The sequence below is a fragment of the Odocoileus virginianus genome, unplaced genomic scaffold (genome assembly GCF_023699985.2).
Source record: "Odocoileus virginianus isolate 20LAN1187 ecotype Illinois unplaced genomic scaffold, Ovbor_1.2 Unplaced_Contig_15, whole genome shotgun sequence".
Classification (NCBI taxonomy): domain Eukaryota; kingdom Metazoa; phylum Chordata; class Mammalia; order Artiodactyla; family Cervidae; genus Odocoileus; species Odocoileus virginianus.
In genome coordinates, this window is record NW_027224332.1 from 538,056 (window position 1) to 560,514 (window position 22,459).

At 42.2% G+C, this 22,459-nt stretch overlaps 1 protein-coding gene across 1 annotated transcript in view; it reads right to left on the reverse strand.

The window, feature by feature from the left end:
* The window catches only part of PLCE1 (phospholipase C epsilon 1), a 353,620-nt gene that overhangs the window by 162,130 nt on the left and 169,031 nt on the right, over positions 1 to 22,459 (reverse strand). The window contains exon 3 of the mRNA XM_070464116.1: positions 20,256 to 20,544. Coding sequence (XP_070320217.1) covers positions 20,256 to 20,544 — 289 coding nt within the window. The remainder of the gene's footprint in view (positions 1 to 20,255; positions 20,545 to 22,459) is intronic.

Sequence of the window (22,459 nt, forward strand, 5' to 3'; positions counted from 1 at the left end):
GGGGCAGGCAAGTTGGGGGCCAGAAGGGAATAGCTCAGGACAATAGAGGGTGAAGCCACCAGCTATCCTCCCCCTTCTCAAGCTCTTCTTAAGTAGGGGCACCAATTTATGGTCCTTAAGTCTCAGTTTTCTTATCTTTGAAGTGGGAATCATGAGCCTACCTTACAAGGTTGCTTTGGAAATCACATGAGATGTACATAAAACACTCAGCATGGTGGTTGGGCCATTCACAGAAGACCTGAATATTTCCACATAAACTCTGGGGAGGTGGTCATATGCCCTAGAAGTGTGTTATTATTTACTTGTTTATAAGCACATGAGAGTTGGCAAAGGGAGGGAACAGCTCATTAATACACATAAGACATGTAACTTCTCATTCTGTTGAAGGACCAATTGCTCACTGGTCTGTTATTTCTTTCAGGGTGACTTCCTTTTTATCTATAGTTACAGATATAAATATAAATAATACAAGCAGATTCTATTTACTAACAGCTGGGGTGGGGGGGGGGATCATATCTAATTACTCTATAAGCTCTTCAGCTGAAGGGACCCAACTGGCTGATTCTTGCTCTCTCTAAAGGAAGAATCCTCTCTGGCCACTCTGAGCCTTACGGTTGTTGACCGCCAATCCTATGCACCAAAGAGAATGCTCAAACAATCTTTGTCAATGAAAAAGACCTGGGATCTTTCCAAGAAGACCCTGAAGTTGAATGAGACCAAGGGAATGAAGATAGAGGGCAAAAGAGAAAAGATTTTTGTACAGTTATTGAGTAGGATAGCTAGGACTGAACCCAGGATTTTTACCTACGAATTGTATTGAAAAAATAATGCAGACTCTGATTCATTAGGTCCCAGGTGGGGTCTAAGATTTCTGTTGTTTCTGGGACCATACTTAGAGTTGCAAGAGGGTTGATGTTGCTGAAGCACTTAGAATAGTTTATGGTATGTAGTTTCTGATTCAACAAATGATAGACATTATTGTTTCTATTACTCGCACTGGCTGAGTTGTATGTAGCTCTTAGAAACTGGGCAGGTGCATTTGGGTTTAGAAGTCCATTTTCCATGGACTTGATTGGCTCAGACCAGTGCCTCAGGAATCAAAGATGAATTAAAATGGGCTGGTGAACTGACCACAACAAACTTTGAAGATGCCTTCAGAACTAAGGATTCGAGCTCAAGGAAAAGGGGAACAAAGATACAGGAGAATATTTTTTTTAAAGCTGCCTCCTGTGTGTGGCAGCAACCAAAGGGTGCTGCAGCAGGACGGGGCTCTTGTTCTGTGTGCAGCAGGCGGGCTTCCTATTCTAAGACCAGGCACAGGCTGGAGTGAAACTCTTGAACCTCAGAGGAGGAGTTCGGTCTCCTTAGGCAAAGGTGGGTGACACAGAAGCCATGAGATACAGAAAGGTCCCTTGAAGAGGCTTCCAGAGATAATCTAGAGTTTTGTTGCTCAACATGAGGGTCTTGGCCATCAGCAAGTGCATCATTTAGGAATCCCTGAAAAATTCAGAATCTCAGTCCTTACCCAGACTTAGTAAATCCAAATTTACCAGGTCTAAATCCTAACAAATCCAAATTTATTGAAATTTGCATTTCAACAAAGTCCCCAGGAGACTCATATGCACATTACTAATTGACAAGCACTGCTTTGACGGAGTTTCTTTACAAGTGCAGTGGCCACAGGAAAAGAAGCATCCAGATATAGCAGAGAATAAGCCCACTGGTTTCACAAACCCACAGGCAGGACCTCAACTATAGTCATTACTTATCATCACAATTATGTGCAACAGTTACAGAAGCAGTTTACATATGTATAATGGCTTAGAGTAAAAAAAATTGAATGCTTCTACATTCCTTTGATTTATAGACTAAGCCTATTATTTCCACTTTGTGGATACAGAAAACTAAGGCTCAGAGAGATTGAATGATCAAATATGAGGTCCCCCTAAAATGACTCTTTGAAACTATACCTCAAAAATTGATCTTCAACATAGAAGCCTAAATTAAAGCTATTTTATTCTACTACAGGTCCCTTTATAAGTACATGGTTTCTCATTAACTTGTACTAAATCGAACAGTAGAAAAGATCAATATTTTGATCTTAAAATATTAAGATCTTAATACAATATTAAAAACAATATTTTTAAAGCAATGCAGGCTTTTTGCTTTTAAGTCCAAAGTAATAAAGGTACAGAAATGATTTTTTTTTTTTTTTTTTAAGTAAAAGCACAAGAATTCAGGTCCAAGTTAAGCACTAAGCAGTCACCTCTGGGCACTGTAAATCATACAAAGGTGCTCTGGGTAGCCCTGGTCGTTTTTCAGTGTTGTTTTCAGAGTCTGTAGTACTATTGTTTGGACCTCCTATAGCTTATGTTGCTATCTCCAACTCTTGGCAGGGTGCCTGCAGAGAGAAGAGGTTAGTAAGTGTCACTGAATGAACGGATGGAGAGACTGATAAACACGAGGGAATGTGACACAGTCCAGAACCAAAGGAATCTAAGACCTGGGCTCCCTGCTCCCCCTACTGTGGAGAGATCAGAAGGTTCTGGAAGGGATTGGCATCCATGTCAGAAAGCAAACTCTTCCTCAAATAGCTAGTGTAATTTCTCTAAGTCCAGACATTCAGACAGAGCAGGGAAGAGAAGAACAGGAAGTCCTTCCAATGGAATCCATTGGGAAGAGTGATTTGTGTGACCTGTTTTTGATAAATGGGATAGTAAGTCTGTGCTTTGCTGAACACATCTGTTATCATGAACCTGTATGTCCATCCCATCTCTAGGCATTTCCCTCCCTTTCCCTTCTTCTATCTCTTTTACCTCCCTCATTTCCTTCTATCCTTTTTCTCTTTTTCTTCTAAGAGAAAGAGTTTGCACAAAAAATTCCAATTTTCTCATGTCTGAGGCAGAAAAAGAGAAAAGAAAATTTATATGTGCATTATTCACCTGAATTATTAATAGCCAAGAAGAGGAGAGAGAACTTCCAGGCAGGTGAGTTGCTGTTGGTGGCTGATGTGGCCTGGAATTGTGAGAAGGGTGGGTGTGGATGGGAGAAATGAGCTCTGAGGTCAAGAGCTGGGGAAAGCTCTGTTTCCTGGGGGCACTGACCCCCAGAGTCCACCTGCAGCTCCAGGCAGCCTCCAGATGAGGACACACTACGCAGCTCCATTTCCACAGTCCCCCCCCCATGCTCTCTCCATTCTGCCAAACCTGACCCCTTGCTAGACCCAAACCTGAACCCCTTCTAAGAGCCATTCTGATCTAAGCCTTTGTTCTTACTATTTCTGGAATGTCTTCTTTGCTCTACATCCACCTTTTTCTGTTGTTTGTTTTGCACGGTATGCTTTAGAATCACTAAGTTCATTGATTTTATCCCATTATAACTTTGTGAGGCAAGTATCTACATTGTCCTCATTTTATAGAAAACATGATGAAACTTAGGAACAGAAAGGTTAAGCAATTTGCTCTAGGTCACAAAGCTTGTCTGATGTAGAGCTGGGATTTAGGTCTGTCTGTTGCCAAAGTGCACACTTTTAATCACTAATCTTTGTTTCGTATGTCACAGTATGGTGTAAGCACATATTCAAACGTCAGTCTTTCTATCAACTAAATCACTGACTCCTAGAGATGAAGAATATGCTTTCTTTTCATTGTTTTCCCTGGTTAGGACAAAGCCATAGCTAGCACTCAGCAAACGTTTTCACAGTGTGTTACATTTCGTTTCCTAGAGGTGGACTAGAGACAGGCTAAGAGCTCAGGTCCAGGTTGTGCTGTGCTGTGCTTAGTCGCTCAGTCGTGTCCGACTCTTTGCAACCCCATGGACTGTAGCCCACCAGGCTCCTCTGTCCATGGGGATTCTCCAGGCAAGAATACTGGAGTGAGTTGCCATGTCCTCCTCCAGGGGATCTTCCCAACCCAAGGACTGAACCCAGGTCTCCCACATTGCAGTAGATTCTTTACCATCTGAGCCACCAGGGAAGCCCCAAGTCTAGGTTGAGGTTAGTTCAAATCAGGCTTCTGTGACCTTTGGATTCATGACCATCTGGGGCTTGGTCCTTAACTGCTCTGAGTCTTGGTTTCCTACCTCTATGTCCATCTCCATCTTTGACTAGACTGTGAACATCAGGGAGAGAGGAGTAGTGTTAATTCTTCTTCAATCTACCCCTTTCACTGTCTCCAAACAGCATCTAACTTGAGTGTCCAGCCACTAGGCATCAAGTTGACTATTCAGTGAATGAATGATTGTTCACAATTCTCTATACATCTGCCTCCCCATTTTAAAAAAATGGAATAAAAAAGAAAACATGCCACATAACTGTTATGGGGAGAGAGAGAGACAATTACACTATGTTATGCATACAGAAAACTAAACAATGAGACTGGAAAGAGTGACAAAGGATATTGAAAATAGAAATCAAGGTTGGGAACTTACCAAGACCCTGTCTATGGAAAATGTGAATGCTCTCTGGAACTTTTCCAGCCCAGTTTCTGAATATGTAACACACTTCCAGAAGATCTAACTTGGACTTTAACATCTCATTAGCAGAAAAAAAAAGGGGAATACTGTATATGTTTTAGGTTCAGAACACAGTCTATTTCTGGGTTTGCAACTGAGGTGTTGAGACACTTCAAAAAAGGGCAAAGACTGAAGAGCACGCAGTTAAATTAGACTGGAGTGAAGCAGTGAAACAGGACATTAACCCACTTGAAGACCCTTGAGGCCTCCAGCCTTTCCCCTTGGATAACTCTGAAAGGCATTCAGTGAGTTCCAATTTGGGCAGGGGTTTGTTTATTCTGCTTGGTTCAAGTCAGGGCTACAGATCCCTAATGGTTTTCATGTCCCTAAAGGTTTTCCACATTTGGGCAAGATCTATGCTTTATGGAAGTCCAACGAGGCCCTGCTCCCAGCCCCTCGGGCTGAGCAGTCTGCATCAAGACCAGTCAAAAGCCCAAACTCTGAGAGAAGTTTAGCAGCATATATCCCTTGGCACGAACGTGGGGATTTTCACAATGTTGCTGTGTCACAGTAAAAATGCCTCCATTCTTAACCAACCGTAATTTTTATTACCTTTTCATTTTTCTCCCTGTGATGCTAAATTTTCAAGTCCAATCTTTTTTCCTGTAAGCACTGCCCTGGGCCAACATAAACTACATGTGTTCACACTGGCTTCTGGCCCTTTATTTTGAGCACACTATTCCTGATCCGGGAATATCCTTGTAGGTTTGTGATTACGACTCTCCCTCCTTCGGAGGGTGTCCTACGTCCAGACTCTTGACCTTTGTTGGTCTTTCCTTCCTAAAATTCAACCTGTTTTAAGAGCCTGTGATGGCTCTCTAATGCTTTAGGTCCAAATTTTCCCCTTGTTTTCTCCAAATTGTGACCGGATCTACCAACTTAGCCTTATGCCTCCTTGTATTCCCCCCATGAGATCTTGGCTGAGAATCACTTTCTCACACTTACCCTTTACTTTATCTCAAGTATTTTTCTTGCCTGGAATGAGACCCTACTCCCCCACTTCCAAGCAGAAGGTGGTTCACAGAAGACTTCCCTGCTTCCAGCCCAGCCTTCTAAACTCAAGAACTAAAACTTTCCCTGGCATACCACCCAGGGCACACAAAAGAAGATGTCTGCAGGGTCGGGCAGGTGAGAAAATGAGACCCGAGATGGGAGGGAGATAACCCAGTGGTGGGGTCCAGGTGGGTAGGTATGGGAGGGTGAGTTGAACTGGTGCATCTTGCTTGGAAGCAAGTGTATGGATCAGGGCCAGCGCAAGGGGCCAGGGGAAAATGGGGGCCCAGGGGTGCCAGAAAAGATAGAACTCTACATTTTAACGCAAAATTTCCTAATTTAAAAAAATACGAAGCTGTCAAGGAAAAAGCCACATGGCCTGGATTTGGCCTGCCAGGGAGCTTTTGCTTCCCTAGTTAAAGCAAGACACTGTTATGACTCAGTACTCAGAGAGTCTGGCCTGGGGTGGGGGAGTGTTAACAGTCCCCCTGGGCCTGCGGGGGGGCGGGTGGTGGTAGTGGGTGGGGTGTCATCAATCCTCCTTTCTAGTCCACACCACAAACCTTTCTTCTAAACTTCTTGGAATACAGTTCCCAGGAAGTATAGAGAGCTGGGTTACTAGGTTATTTGTCCTTTGCCTGCCTCCTCAGAACAACCACAGAGTACTAAGGTTCATCTGAGCTGTAGCTTTCTCTCAGATTATCCTTTATTCTCTGATTCAATATCTTCAGTGGTTTTAAATGCTAACATTTTTATCTGGGTATAAAGAGGGCTGGAGTCATCTCAAGCTGATTTTTGTCTGAATCATTCTTTTGAAAGAGAAATCCTATTGTGTCCCTTCTTCTGTTTGAAACTTGGTTTTCCATGGCTCCCAAGGATACAGACAGGAGCCCTTAACTAGAGTCTGTACTATCTGGCAGCTTGCTTTACTTTTCTGTGGCTCAGCTTCTTCTCATGTAAAAATATGAGTTTTAAATTAGATAATACCGGAAAAAAAAAAAAAAACTTGTCAGAGTGTCTGGCTCACCGTGAGCACCCAACACCTGTTAGCCTTTGTCATTCTGAGTTCTCCAGACTTTCTTGAGAGGGAACCCTCCAGATCTCAACTGTCCACTCAAACTTCAAACTTGCCATACTCCTGGCTGCCATGGGGCCTTGGCAAATGATTACTTCTGTCTAGAACATTCTTCTTGCTCCCCTTCCCTTAGCTACAGGCTAAGGAGAGCCTGTAGCCTTACATGGAAGCCTTCTCTGCTTGGGTCAAATCCCCCTTTTAGAGGATCACATGTGCACGGCCCTTTCCCTGGTAGCATGTACGACGGCCACAACTTGTCATTTATTTTTGTAATTACTTGATTCCCTACTGGTCTTTAAGTTCCATGTGGGTAGGTACAATGTCTGTTCTATTCCTGGTACCTGGCAGTGAAGGTGTTTAATAATATTTGCAAGATAAATGAATTTCCACCACCAGCGGCCTGTCCTTGGCATGTGTCAGGGGTATGATGACCATTGAGAAGAGGGCATTCCCCCAGAGACAGAGAGGGAACATGGACTCCTCTCTCAGTGTGAGGGCTGTGGAACGGAGGTGCCTTCATCTCTTTGCTCAGGAAAGAGACTCCAGACCCTTCAAAGCAGGGTTAATGCAAAGATTGGGGTCACTCTTTTCTTTTTTTCTCAACAACAGTGTAGGTCCACTTTGCAGAGATAAGACCCTCAAGTGCACTTGTCAATTGGCTCAGGGGTACAAGAACACATTGAGCAGTGACAGAAACAGACCAGAGAGAAGTCATTCCATGGCCGTCTACCTCAATATGGACCAGGGCAGGACTCTCACACTCAGAAGCCAAGGAAGATCAAAGGCTTAAATATTCCTTGTATGGCTCTCAGACGGTCTGACTTCTGCCCTGTACCTCCAGTCACAGGTTGAGCAGGACGGGGACCAGCCCAAGTGAGTTTTGTAAATGATGCTTGAAAAATAGTCATTGCTGGTAAGTTAACCCCGGATGGTGATGCTCACAGGTTCGAACCAGATGGCTTCAAACTTCTTTCCTGGTTTTAGTACAGGGAATTGTATGTTATCTTGAGTTGTATGTATGTATTCATTTACTTATTTTTTCACTCAACAAATATTTTCTGAGACATCCTCTTCCATTTGGTTGATTCTGTGCTATGACTACTCAGCCATAGATGGGAAGATCCTTCCATCCACCCCTACAGGTTCGCATAACAAAGAATACTGGAGATGTCTTAGAAGTCCTGGGAGGAGTACAGGGCAAGGAGGCAGCAGGTACACAGAGAAGAGATCAGTTTTGTAGTCTGGATGAACTTGCAATCAAATTGGGGCTTCTATGTTACATTTATGTACGTACACGTGCGCGTGCACACACACACACACAAACACACACAAGGTCAATAAGGGTGAAATGTGAGTGGGAGTTAAAACTAGGATTTCCTGGTGGTTAAGAACTTGGGTTGGGGATCAGAGAGACTTGGAGACCAAACGTAGGCTTTGCCCCTTTAAGCCCAGTTAAAGGTTTTAGTTCTAGACTTGGTAGCCCATAAGCTCAGATCCTGTGCATTGCCAGAGTCTCTGAAACTTTTTATACTGTCGGTTCCCCTCCATGTTTCCAGATCATCCCCCAAAATATCTGCTTGAAATGGATTTTAGACGAGTCTGCTTACTAATGCAGAAGTTGAATGATTCTGGGTATGAATCAGGGTAAAATACCCATGACTGTTAGCAATGGTGTTTCTGGTGACTGTAAAATTCACAAGAAGAGCCTCAGAGGGGCTGAAGCAACCATTTGTTCAGGCCATCATAGAATCGTTTGTTATTACAATGAAATAGAGAGTAAAAAGGCTTAAAATGCCAAATATGTACATATTTCCAGTTGGCAAAACATTTTATACTTTCCAGAAGATGGTAACATCTTCTGTTAGAGTTTAGTCCATTGAAAACCAAACACTCTTAAAATGTCCACTTACAACTTTAACTGTACTAGTAATTTCTTGGTTTTAAGACTCAATTCCGACAGAAGTTTAAATAATGACTCAGACTGTCCTGAGATCTTCTCTTTTTTTCCTCTTAAATATTTGCTACTGACCCACATGTTATTATAAACAAATTATAAGTATATTCCACTATGTTCTATAAATGTTCCCATGGACAAGAATTTTCATAGCTCATTTAAGTGAGGTTTTTGTCCTTTAAAAAGGTAAACAATTTAAAAACACTCAAAAGGATTAGTTACATGTATTGAAACATTTAATTTTATTGTAAAGAGTAATGCATCTTCATAAAATGTACAAGTTCTAACTTGAACACTAAATTTTATAGCAAGCTTAGCAGACATGGTACCCAATCCCAGGAATAAATGCTTAGCATCTTTTCTACTCTGGAGGGAACAGAGATGATACCAGCAAAAAAACGGAACTAAAACAACAGAAGCATCATAACAGAGGTGAGAGCTTGTTTTCCTTAGTTACATAAGGTGTTCACATTTCTCCAGGCTCTTAAGTGATTTTAGAAACCTCAAGTTGGTACAGGGACCCTCTGAGCCCCTATATCCTGTTTTTATCTCAACTATAACATTTATTACCATCTGAAAATTGCAGGGATATTTGTCCATCTCCTGCACTATCAGGTGACTTCCTTGAAAGTTAAGACTTTGTCTTATTCACTGTTTTATCCTCAGGGCCTAGCACAGTGCTTGTCACATAGAAGATGCTCAACAAATGTTTGTTAAATGAATTAATGAATGATCTGATGCATGAATCCTAAGGAAAACCTTATAAAGGGGCAGAATCCAGCCTCTAGATACCTCCTTTCAAGTGTCCTGTAAGGATGTGAGGGCGATCTGGTTGCGACATCTGTCACCCCATTGATCGCCAGGGTTGATTCGGCTGATCTGGCTGGCTAGGCGGGTGTCCCCTTCCTCCCTCACCGCTCCATGTGCGTCCCTCCCGAAGCTGCGCGCTCGGTCGAAGAGGACGACCATCCCCGATAGAGGAGGACCGGTCTTCGGTCAAGGGTATACGAGTAGCTGCGCTCCCCTACTAAAACCTCCAAACAAGCTCTCAAGTGTCCTGTAAGATACTACTTCTCTGAGTCCAGAGCCAGGGAAACCTGGAGGTTTGTGTGCATCTAAGACTGAGCTAAGAGCAGAGCACCCGAATTAAGAACAGTGGAAGGCTGGCATTTCAAGGGGCTGGTAAGGGTGGCGGCAATCATCATTGCTACCCACATCATCCTCAGCATCACATCATCAACCTAACATTTACCGAAGAGAGATGCCAGATACTTTGCTCAGTTCTTTATATACATTATCTCATTTAGTCCTCAGAATACCTCTGTGAAGTTGTCACTTTTATTCCTGATTTACGGTGGCAGACACTAAAGCCTAGAAAGTAAAGTCATCTATTCAAGATGGCATAGTGTTGAAATCGAGACTCAAACCCAAGACAGAATGATGTTCCCAGTCAATTTCTTTTAACCATGAAGCAATTAACAGGACAAAGAGAGCCCCAGTAATACTTTTCTTATTCATTCTAAGCCCTTCTCCCCACTTACTTTAACAAAGCCTCTGTCCCCCTTCTCATCTGAATGTGAGCCCCAAATGGCTTCAGAAAACAGTATCATTGGAGACAAGGGACTCGAATCCATCAAAGTTTGCACACAGGCTCCAAATGCCTCTTTTTAACCATTAGTCACATGGTACGGACAAGAATATCAACATTCAAACAGTATAAGTGGGTAGGAGGTGACAAGTAAAAGGCCTCTCTTGGAGGCAATCATTTTTGCATGATTCTGTGCCTATTCTTTGACAGTTATCTTTTAACTGTAAAAAAGATTTTGGGGATTTCCCTGATGGTCCAGTGTTTAAGAATCCACCTGCCAATGCAGGGGACATGGGTTCCACACCTGGTCTGCGAACTAAGATTCCACATGCCTCAGGGCAACTAAGTCTCATGCCCTCTAACTACTGAAGCCCGAATGCCCTAGAGTCCGTGCTCCACAACAAAAGAAATCACTGCAGTGAGAAGCCCGAGCATGCACTGCAACTATAATATCTCCACAACTAGAGAAACCTGCATGCAGCAACAAAGACCCAACCCAGCCAAAAATAAATAAACAATAAATGTACAATTTAAGGATGAAAAGAAAATATTTGCATCTCATTTGAAAAAAAATATTCCCTTCCCTTTCAAGAATAGTGTATTCAATCACCTCGATGGAAGATGAGAAATTTGGCCCATTCTCTTCATCACTGCAAATGACATCTTTTTAGTTTTATTTTTCTGTTGATAACTGTATTGTTTCAGCTTTAAATACTATTCTTCCTGTGCTTTCTTTTTTAAAAAATTTATTTATTTTTAATTGATTTAAATACTATTCTTAATTTTCTCTCTTTATATTTCAATTTAAATGTATTTCCTAACTCCCCCAAGGTTAACCGACTGCTCTTTCTCCTTCTCTAAACCTTCCTTTTTCAAGATCAATGCAATGATTTCTTATGCCAGGTTGACTGGGAGGAACATTTACTTACTGACATTGAAAAGTCATATTTTAAGACTTCTTGATTTAAAAGAGTTATGAGTTCAGTGTTATATGCAATAAACAAGCTTTGGAGGAAAGGACTGGAATCTAGTTGTTGTTTTTTTGGGTACAGAGTTTCAAATAACTATCTTGCAAATGGTTTTCTGAAACATGGCCCACTCAGAGTTTCTGGAACTAGGACTTGTAATTTTTATGATCAGTTCAAATATGGGGATGAGATGGTTGGATGGCATTACCAACTCAATGGACATAAGTTTGATCAAGCTCCGGGAGTTGGTGATGGACAGGGAAGCCTGGCATGCTGCAGTCCATGGGGTTGCAAAGAGTCGGACACGACTGAGCGACTGAACTGAACAAATATGGGAAATCCAAGTGACTGACTGGGGTTGCTGTCCTCACCAGTCATCTTTCTGAATTTAATATTAGGATTTAACCAAACCTTAACTTTTTGATTTCTTGATGCAATGGGAAGGATAGATGGGCATATGATCCAACAATTCAATTAACTTTTAGCAACATTGGAAGGATGTATTACTAATGGTAACAATAGGGGACAACTTTGTGCACTGTACAAAGGTCTGTACCCAAGTGGAAGAGAGATTTGAGTCTACATGCTGTGCACTAAATGATGTATGTGGGGATGAGGCGGCATCACCCTGGAGAGAGTGAAGAGGGGGTCTTTTTGTAATTTTTACAGATTACAATGGGCCAGCAGTACCTGACACTGCCTTAGCAATGCTGTTGTTCAGTTGCTCAGTTATGTCCGACTCTTTTTGACCCCATGGACTGCAGCACGCCAGGCCTCTCTGTCCCTCACCATCTCCCAGAGTTTACCCAAGTTCATGTCCATTGCATCAGTGATGCCATCCAGCCATCTCATCCTCTGACACTTCTTCTCCTTCTGCCCTCAATCTTTCCCAGCATCAGGGACTTTTCCAATGAGTCAGCTGTTCGCATCAGATGACCAAAATACTGGAGTTTCAGCTTCAGCATCAGTCCTTCCAATGAATATTCAGGGTTGATTTCCCTTAAGATTGACTGGTTTGATCTCCTTGCTGTCCAAAGGACTCTCAGGAGCCTTAGCAATGCCTCCTCCTAAATGCCTCCAATTCTCACAGTCTTTCCTTCCATCCACCTTCCACATCAGGCATTCTCACCTGAAGTATCAGAGATTCTAGCTCTTCCCCCTCCCCCTTTGGCCATGCCCCCCCACCCCCCACTTTGGTCATGCCTCATAGCTTATAGGATCTTAGTTTCTCAGCCAGAGATTGAGCCTGTGCCCTGGGAAATGAAATCATGGAGTCCTAACCACTGAACTGCCAGGGAATTCCTGATCAGAGACTCTTGATTTGGTAGGTTTGGGATGAAGTCAAGGAAAGCTATTTTGTGGACACTCAGGCTGGGCGATTCTGATGCAGGTGGGCTAAAGATGATGCTTTGAGCAGCCCCACTCCACACTGCAGCCAGATGGATCTTTCTAAAGGATCTGATCACATCACATCCTTCCTTAGAACCCTTCTGTGTCTCTCCTACTTACAAGGTAGGATCCAAGCTATTTATCATGAATTACAGTCCCCTGGAGACCTATTTTCTTGCCCCATACCTTCCTATTTACTTCCAGTGCACCTCAAACTTTGGCCATAACAGCAGGGTAGACCAGCAGCCCCTGAACACATTGTGCCTTTTCCTGTCTCATGCCTTTATACCTGGGTGCTCTGTTTCCTCTACCAGTTACCACTGGCTCCTCTATCTGTCCCTGATACTCGCAGGGGAGTTTTCTTCATCAGTAAACACCCCAGGTCTCTATTCCAACCCACCAGATCCCTCTCTTCACAAAGTCCGGCTAGGATCCACTACAGAAAGAAAAGGAAATTGTGTTTTTATGGGGTAGCAAGTAAGGAGTAAATGGGCTGATACAGTCAAGGGGGCTCTGGACCCCCAGAGGCAAGAGGTGTCTGAGGAAGAAGGGAGAAGAGTTCAGGCAGGGAGCAAGGAAGGCCCTGGAGATAGCTCTGTAACTATTCCAGGACCTTGTGCTGATAGTACCTTCTGAGACACTGAAAATAACTTTTGTACCAGCTTGGAAACTTACTGAATGTATCTGCATTTCGTATGAGTCTGACAGGTTAGTGCAGCCTACAGTGAAAATTAATGCTTGCTTTCTTTGGTTCTAAAATTATCTCATTCAATTAAGTGTGATAAAGAGCAATGATCACATGTTCCTTGATTCTATGAACACATCTGCCCCTGGAATCCATGAAAGTTTATGGACTGTCTGCTCTGTGCCTGGTCCTGTGTCAGGCAAGATGCTCATGGGAGAGGAGGATGAATATTAGAGACTGAGACCAGAAAAATCCATAACCAATGAAAACAAAGCAGAAATGAACAGTGCCATCGGAGAGCTGCAAACATTTCTGCAGCACAGCTATGACCAGAGGCCCTGGAGAAGCTTGATCTGAGTTGGCTACACACACTGACTAGTTGTATGACCTTGGGCAAGTCATTTAACCTCTGTGAGCTTTAGTCTCCTAGCACTAATAATTTCTTCCTTACAGGATTGCCAAAAAAGGACTGCTGTAGTTTCCTAGAGCTACCCTAACAAAATACCACCACTGGATGGTTTAAAACAACAGAACTTTGTTTTCAGTTCTACAGGCTAGAAGTCCAAAAGCAAGGTGTTGGCAGGGCCATGCTCCCTCTTACACGCTGGTAAGAATTTTTTCCTGTCTCTTTCTAGTGGCTGCTGCTGGCTGGCAGTCCTTGGCATTCCTTGGTTTGCAGGCATCACTCTGATGTCTGCCTCTCGTATCACATGGTGTTCATCCCAACATGGTCTGTCTGCCTGTTTCTTCTTCTGATAAGGAAAACCATTCACTGGGTTTAGGGCCCATTCTAACAGAAAACAACCTCATCTTAATGTGATTACATCTGCAAAGATATTACTGCCAATAAAGTCCTATCATAGGATCTGGGGTTTGAACTTCAACGTATCTCTTTCAAGGGACACAAGTCAACCCAAAAGGACTACATGAAATAATGCAAATAAAGGACTTGGTGCATTGTCTGAAACACAATAAGGACTCAACAAGCTGCCTGAGTTCAAGCACAGACTTTATCATAGACTACCCATGCACTCTTAAGCAAGTTTCTTCTTATCTCTGGGCCTCAGTTTCCTCATTAGTAAATAGTACCTCTCTCATTGGTTTGGTTTTCTCTCACTGAATGGTTTTCAATTAAGTGAAGCATCCAGAGAAATACCTGGCACCCAGCAAGAACTAAAAAAATATTCACAACGATTACTATGATTCTAATTCCAATCCTTCCCTATGCCCAACTTTCTCTTTACAGATGGGAGAGTTTACAACTTCAGAGATAATAGTAATAAGGATGTCAGCTTGGAAAAGTTTTCTTAAAAAGTTAGTTCCTCTGCTTGACCCTCCTCCTCCCCCAAAATACACTTGATTGTTTTGACTCAAGAAGCATCATATCTCTGGTACTATTTGAGGTTGATGACTTCGTGCTGCCCTGGAGCCTTGGAGATGTTCCCCCTGGTTATAAGCAGGGGTATGGAGTCACACTCATCAGAAACACCTGCACAGGTTTAGGTCACATCTAGACATGAAGTCACACTCCTGGATCATGCCTGGCCACATGTATCCCAAGGCAGAGGGCTTTCGTCCTGCACCCACCAAGCTTTCTGGCCCCATGAGCTACAGACCCCACCTTCAACTGACTAGCCTTGAACTTTGTGAATCTTTTTAGGGTGGCAGTAAGGGCTACTTCATTAAACCTGAAACCTATTATTACATTTTCACTGGAGTGAGAAATATTATCTTACAAGTTGAAGGCTTCTAGATGTGAGTTTTCCACTCTTCTCTGAGGTGACACCACCCTAGACAATAGTGGGCACTGAATAAATACTTCTCAGTTGATTAACTGGTATAAAAACATACCCCAAGTTGCATTAAAGCATACTTTAACATCAAGAAAATAATTTCAAGGTCACAAAACTAGTAAGTCAGATTTAAATACACTTAAATCTTGGAATTAGAACCATGGAGACGTCTTCCCTTGCCTGGTAGGCATGTAAAGGGTAATTGTTTTGATTATGAGGAAGTCAACCAAGACAGCCTTCATAAACTAAATTATTTATAAGGTACAATCACATAGTTCAAATGAGTGTGTGTATATTCCTATTAGGTCTTCCTATTTTTATACTCAAAGTTATTAACTTTAGAAAAAGAAAAATAGAATATACTTCTTGCAGTAGAAGAAAATAAGCTGAAAATTATTAGACCTTTCTATCAGAAACACAATATTCCCCATTTTCAAATAAGAATATTACATCTGCAGGGCAGTTTTTCTTTTCATGTGAAAGTGAAAGTGTTAGTTGCTCAGTCACGTCCAACTCTGTGACCCCATGGACTATAGCCTGCCAGGCTCCTCTGTCCATGGAATTCTCCAGGCAAGAATACTGGAGTGGGTTACCATGCCCTCTTCCAGGGGACCTTCCCAACCCAGGGACTGAACCCAGGTCTCCTGCACTGCAGGCAGATTTTTTACTGTCTGAGCCACCAGGGAAACCCCCTCTTTTCATATTAATATTCTACTTATAGTCTATCTATAATGAATAACTTTATTTATTAATAACTATTCTATACATACACACACCCAAACTGGTTAAAAAATGAGCATTTCCTACTACATAATTTAAATATGGGTGACTCTGCTTTGTCCAAGTTACATGTAAATATTTAACCTTTTGATTAACAAACTTAGGAACAAGCTGATACAAAATGTAGACTTGAAAACAGCCGCCTTATATTGAAAAATCCTCTTCCTTATCGCTATTTTTTTTTTTTTACTTTTGCTATTTCAGTGCTTTACATTACTATCAATTACCTCATTCCTTTCTCTCCCTTTTGTCTTTATCTTGCTTTTGTAATTTTTAGTAGGGAGTACATTGGAAAAAAAGAAAAGTAGGCAATGGATTTAGAAAACGTCTTCCTGATTACTGAAGTCAAGAACTCTTGGCTGCCACTGCTCTACAGAGCTGGTCCTGGGATTCTAGAAAGGTTAATGGGGAGGAGGAAGAGGGGAATTAGATGGGAAGCGGAAAGATCTTGACTGTACTCAACTAGTGGAAGTCCCGGATAGGATGGAGTAAGTTCTCCATTTTCCATTTTTTGACACAGTGTACCCTTGCTGATCGATGCTTCATATCAGAAAATGTTTCTCATTATTTGGCAAACTTTCCATTGAGCAGACAGACCATCCTCACTGGTCCTGAAGGCAGAAAACCAGGAATGAACTGACTGTCGGCTGATTTTTCAGAGCTACTCGTACCACTGGAGGGGTGCAAACTGATGAAGATGTTGGAGAGTTAGGAGAATCTTGTAGACTGTGGTAATGCTGCAAAGCTGCAGAATTCTGGCCAATCAACCCTGACATTATCAAGTCCTGACTTGGGAATGCCCTGTGTGTAGTGAAGGAATTGGTTGGACATTTTCCCTTCCTATTCTCACCTACTAGAGGCAGCTCCAACCCTCGTTTTGAAATCATAACCACTTCTAGGAGACAAGTTGACTTGGGGCACCTGCAGGTCACCTGGAAATTTGTCTTCACATTTCTTTTTCACAAACTTGGTTCTTTCTAACATCTTAATGGGCCTGGCACTAAAGACCTGCATAATGTGTTCCTCCTGTTTAAATCCTTTGATTTGTGAGTGTGTGTTCATTGGTGTAAAAACATATATAACAAAATTTAGCGTCTTAACCATTTTTAATGCAGCTGAGTTGTATTGAGTAAATTCATATTGTTACATAATTATCACCATGATCTATCCTCAGAATTCTTCATCTTACAAAATGAAACTCTGTACCCATTAACAGTAACTCCGCATCCAAACCCGCCCTCCACCAGCCCCTACAACCACAATTCTACTTTCTGTCTCTGATGATTTGGACTATTCTAAGCATCCCACCACACAAAAGGAATCATATAGCATTTGTTTTTCACCCTCCTCATTTTTTTACCCCTACATTTTCCAACTCGATTTAATCCACTTTAAGTGTGATCTCTCTCATGGAAAAGGTCATTCTTTTTGACCCTTGTCCTTACCTTTTCCCTCTGGGAAAAAATTTCAAACTTTGTCCTGCCTCCCTCTTCCCTTCTTCATTCCATTTATAAGCCTCTCATTAAAAGAAAAGAAAGTTATTGGAATAATAATTTTCTAAATCTCTCACATTAGATATGAGTTTCAAAATATAATTAACCATAATGACAGAACTATAGATGCCAACATCTAAAATCTCTGAAATGGCCCAAAGTTCTTTACAAAATCTCCATGATGTTTTACTTTAACTCTACTCATCTTAATTAAAATGATTTCCCCTCAACAACAAATGCCTTTTAACTCATTTGTATCGCTTTCTTTCCTGGAGGCTGATGCTCAGTATTCTAATAATTGTGTTTTTCTCTCTATTTCATGGGAAGTGTGTAGATTACAACTGTGTTGTGGGTTAAAGAGGTTTTTGAGGACTAAAATCTGGAACCAAATCACAATGTTTAATACTGCTTCTCCAGAAAGCATTCTGAGTTCCACACAGCTCCTGAGAAATGAACTCTGGAACATGAGCCGTTTATAACCTGGAGACTGAGTATGTTACACACTTCCCATAGATTTTCATTAGTGACACAGAGCTGAAAGTTGTTGGCCTGCTCAATGCCACAGGACACATGGTGAACAATAAGACAAGCAGACAAACGTGGCATAGCAGCCAAGCATATTGTTCAGACCCCCTGCTGGAGTATGAGGCCAATAGAGCTCAAGACCCAGCTACTCAATATGCTGAACCTATAGGTTCTCTAAACACTCCATGATTTTGAACAGCCATGTATGGTTTTTTAAGATGTATTATATTCCACTGCATGTTGAGGAACCATATGTTTCACTATAGCACATACAGATTTTGAAAACCCCATGGGAGGAAGCACTGAAGTTGAAAAAGATTTCCAAGAGAGCAAGGTAGAGATACAGAAATTAGCTTGGAGCTGAAGCCAACCTGCTAATTATATTATTCAGCAGAAACTACTTGCAGATGGATATCAGAAACCATTAAAGAGGTGCAAAACAGAAAGTTAAAAGAAACTCCCAACTCTTGCATAAAACCCACTTCAATGATCACTCATTAGCTGATGATCCAACAAGTCCCAGAGATAGGAATGCTGATCTCAGAGCTCTGATATGAACAGGAAAAGTGCAAATAGCAATGGAGATCAACTTACTTATTATCAGGGCAACAGACACCTTAACTAATGGTCTCCTTTTTTCTCCCCAAAAGTCTGTGTAAGACTGGAGGCAGCCTGCCTGGGAACTAAAACACAACATTTCGGGAGCCTGGAAATCTGTCCTTTTGCAATTAATAGAGAAGAAACAAAGTGGCTTTTATTGACTTTGTTTATTTGCAGCCAAACCATTTGTCACATGGACCATTAACTCTACTTTCAAATGCTTTGAACTCTTAGAGTCACTTCCACATTATTTGGCATTTAACTCTCTGCAGTCTTTTCTTTGAATAGTTGGTGCATGCAAATCTGGCTGCCTCACTAGGATCATAAAAATTTAAAGGCAAGAAAACTGACTTGTATGTTATTAGGATCTCCCATAAGGCCTACACACTGCTTGGCACAGAGGGGTATCTGATACAAAAGCACGATTAACACACGGATAAGTTCCTCACATAGAGTCACAAGCACTGAAGCTCTGCCAACTCTATATGTCAGTTTCGACTCGAATTCCCAGGAAGATCACTGATGGAGAATGCAAGCTTGGCAGTCACCAGGAGCCACATCAGAATAGAGAAATCTTGAATCCTGTGGATAGGGGAAACCTTTACTACCTAGAGACTACAAGTTCCATGGGTGAAAAAGTGAAAGTGAAAGTCACTCAGTTGTATCCGACTCTTTGCAACCCCATGGACTATACAGTCCATGGAATTCTCCAGGCCAGAATACTGGAGTGGGTAGCCTTTCCTTTCTCCAGGGGATCGTCTCAACAATTTCCATGGGGGTAAGGGCTATGTTTTGTCCCCAAACCAGCACCCAGGGGCTCAAAAAACATATGCTGAATGAATGAAACATATGAATCTAAGTTTCTCCTCTTTAGTCTCTGGGATTAGTGGTCCCCATCTTGTGTTTTTCTTCATTCATGATTTATAACCAATCCACAAAAGTTAAGGTGACACTAGAAAACAAATCAGCATGGCACCCACATGGTACACAGACAGGTGTGGACCTCCTCTAGGGTCTTCCCAAGAGGTGTTGGGGGGGGGCGGGGTACAGGAGGTTGAGGGTCAAGGAGGAAGACCACTGGTGTGATAATCGTAGGTCTGGGGCTTGCTGTGGAGGGATGAGAGGGGCTCTCCTTGAGAGAAGTGGCAGGATGTCAGAGAGAATTCTTGGCAGCTCCTGAGCAGTGGAACGCTGCTCTGCGTGGTCCCCGTCTGGTTGGCAGCTTCCTGCCAGGGAAGGATGCCAAGTGGGTGGTGACAGCTGTGCAGTGCACAAATCTCCATTGGTGCACAGTCATTTCTGACCTGCCTGTCTGCCACTTGTGGGAAGTAGCTGGGAAGTTCTGATGCAGAGACCCCATTCTCCATTAGTTTTAATTTCTTAGCAGTATTTCTGACTATCTTGTCTTTTAAGATGGGGGTCGTTGGAAGATGGCCTTTAGCTTCTCTGGTCAACATGAACCTATTAATTCTGTGTAGGCAAGAGAACTCTATTCCACTCTGTTTTGAGTGAAACAGTTGGTTTTCACTGTGACCACATGACTACACTTTTTTATGAGCTTTTTTACTTTTATTTTTTTTACAGTAATTGACATCTGTCATAGACCACCACTAGGAGAAATCATCTATTAGTATAACTTAAAAAAATTAAACACAGCCTTTTAGTCATTTACTTCTCTTGAAAAATAAATTTCAAAATCTTAATGTTCATTATTCAGAATGCTTACACCTTAAGGGATTTTGGTAAAGGACTATCATTTTATATTCTTTTAAAGCAGCTACCTTTTCTGAAAGTTGTTGATAAGTGGACTCAATTTTCCATGAGGAGATGCATAAATGTTAACTCAGATTCTTTTCTGCATTCGCTGGTGAAGAGTTAAAAGTGAAATTTCAGACAGTACCTTTCAGCATCATTCGTCCCGTGGATCCTCCAAAAGAATTGAGGAGGCTGCTTCTTGCTCCTAAAGATGTGGTGGCTTCCAGGAGAGAGCCGGTGATGTACTGAGATATGGAAGTCCTTTGCAGGGTGGCACGATACTCACACACTGTGTCTCGGACACATTGCTTTAAGTACGGACTGACACTGATCCTTTCATGGGCTGTCTCGGAGGCTGGGAGCTTGGCGAAGAAATGGAGAAGAGATCTAATTGTTTCTTCTGTGGCTTCTCCCCTTCTCACTGCACTGTAGATCTGTGAATAGCACAAAGTACAGGAAGTATTAATCTAGTTTCTTAGAAAAGCAAATTAACTTGTTGACAAAATGCCAAGATGACTTATTAAGAAAGAAGTCTCAGTCGCTCTAAGCACAAACACTTGTGAACACTGGGCTCATACATTAACCTGAACATTCTACAGACACCATTTATTTGGGAAAGCTATGTGCAGTTATGAAATAGGTCCTTCAAACAGCCCTGCTATCAAACAGAGCACTTACGACTTGTACCAACCAAAAATATATTCAGCTCAAATTTCTCCTCCTTCTCTTTATCAGAGCAAAGCTCGTCTATAGCGGGACAAGGGCATACCTTTCCTATTTGTCGCTCTGGACTCTCTTGAGTGACTCCCCCAGACCTGTCTATCTTCAAGGAACCCTTCAGACTGACATTCATGAGGAATCCTCCTTTCTTGCTCAGAATGAAATAAGGGTGAGTGGGTTAAGGGGCAGGAGAACTTCTATATTCCCTTTTTGGTTATAAGCTTTCAATCCATCAGCTTAGATCAAAGCCTTTGAATCCTTTTCCCCCCCTCTTCCTCCCTCACCCCGACATCCAATGAGATGACAGATCCTGCCCACTTCTCCTTCCTTCCTTTCTTCCTTCTGCTTCTGCCACTATCCTGATTTCCTCTTTCCTTCATCACCTGAATTCACCAAGAATTATCTCAAAGAGATTGGATTATTACATTTTCCCAGCCATAATTACAATCCATTTCAGTGCAATTGTTCAACATGCGTTTATGTAGATCTTCTCTGTGCAAGGCACTGCATTGAAAGATGTGAGGTGTTTACGAAGATTAACAGACACCTCTTGTGCTGTAGGACTTCACAATCTGATTTAGAAAATGAGACCTGAAAGTTATGAGGTTTGACATTATATCCGGGAGGTATGGGGTTTTGTCAAGGTCTCTGGGAAGCCACAGCCTTCTTGGCAATGTATAAATGCCAGAGAAGAAAGATAACACAGGATGAGTTAATCTAGTTTTCTGACAGTGGAATAAATGTTTACTATATTGTGTTGTCTGCATCATGCTACCTTGAGCACTATGCCTTGGTTGACAACTGATGCATCAAATTAAAAATTTGTTCTTCTGTGTTTATATACCAGTTATGTGTTAGGCCTTGGTAAATACAACAGCTTCTCCTCTCCAAGAGTTCACAGTCTAACAAGGAGGGTGAACAGATAAAAAGTTCAGGGTAGGGTGGAGGTGACAGCGATGAGTGGCGAGGGAAGGGAAGAACCTCGCATGCCCTTCAGACACTGCACGCAACCTTGGGAAGCTGCACACTCCAAAACTCACCTTAACTAGCATGCCAGGGTACTCAAAAGGACCCTTATTGAACTAGTCTGTGATGACACCCTGACTAGATTTCTACTCTGCCTTCCTCTGCTTTCTGGTATATACTTTCCATTTGAAGACAGAGTGTGGAATCTTCAACTTTAATTCTGTCATTAAATTTCTGGTGGCCACAGAGATGGTGTGCTGGGACAGAAGGAGCCCAGGTTTTGGGATCAGGTTTGTGGGGTTGCACACCCAGCTCTGCCTTGACCAGCCAGAGAGGATACTAATGCCCATTCTTAGAGATGTTCTGGGATTCCCCCCTGACGATACATACAAAGTGCTCGGTCTGGGATCTAGAAACGGTACCCATTGGCACTGAGCAAGAAGAGAATGGACCCTGCTCTAAACAGTCATCAGGTGATTGTATAACAACAGAGCACAGAGCACAGTCTATGAAATTCACTGTGATGGAGTTATATCCTTGCTCTTACGTGCTGGATAATGTCATCCTAACCTTATTTGGGTGTATTGTGAGGACAAACGGGCAGAGAGCTGCAGAGCTCAGAACATGCTTTTCTTCTCCCAGCTCCAAATCATACGGGCAGTC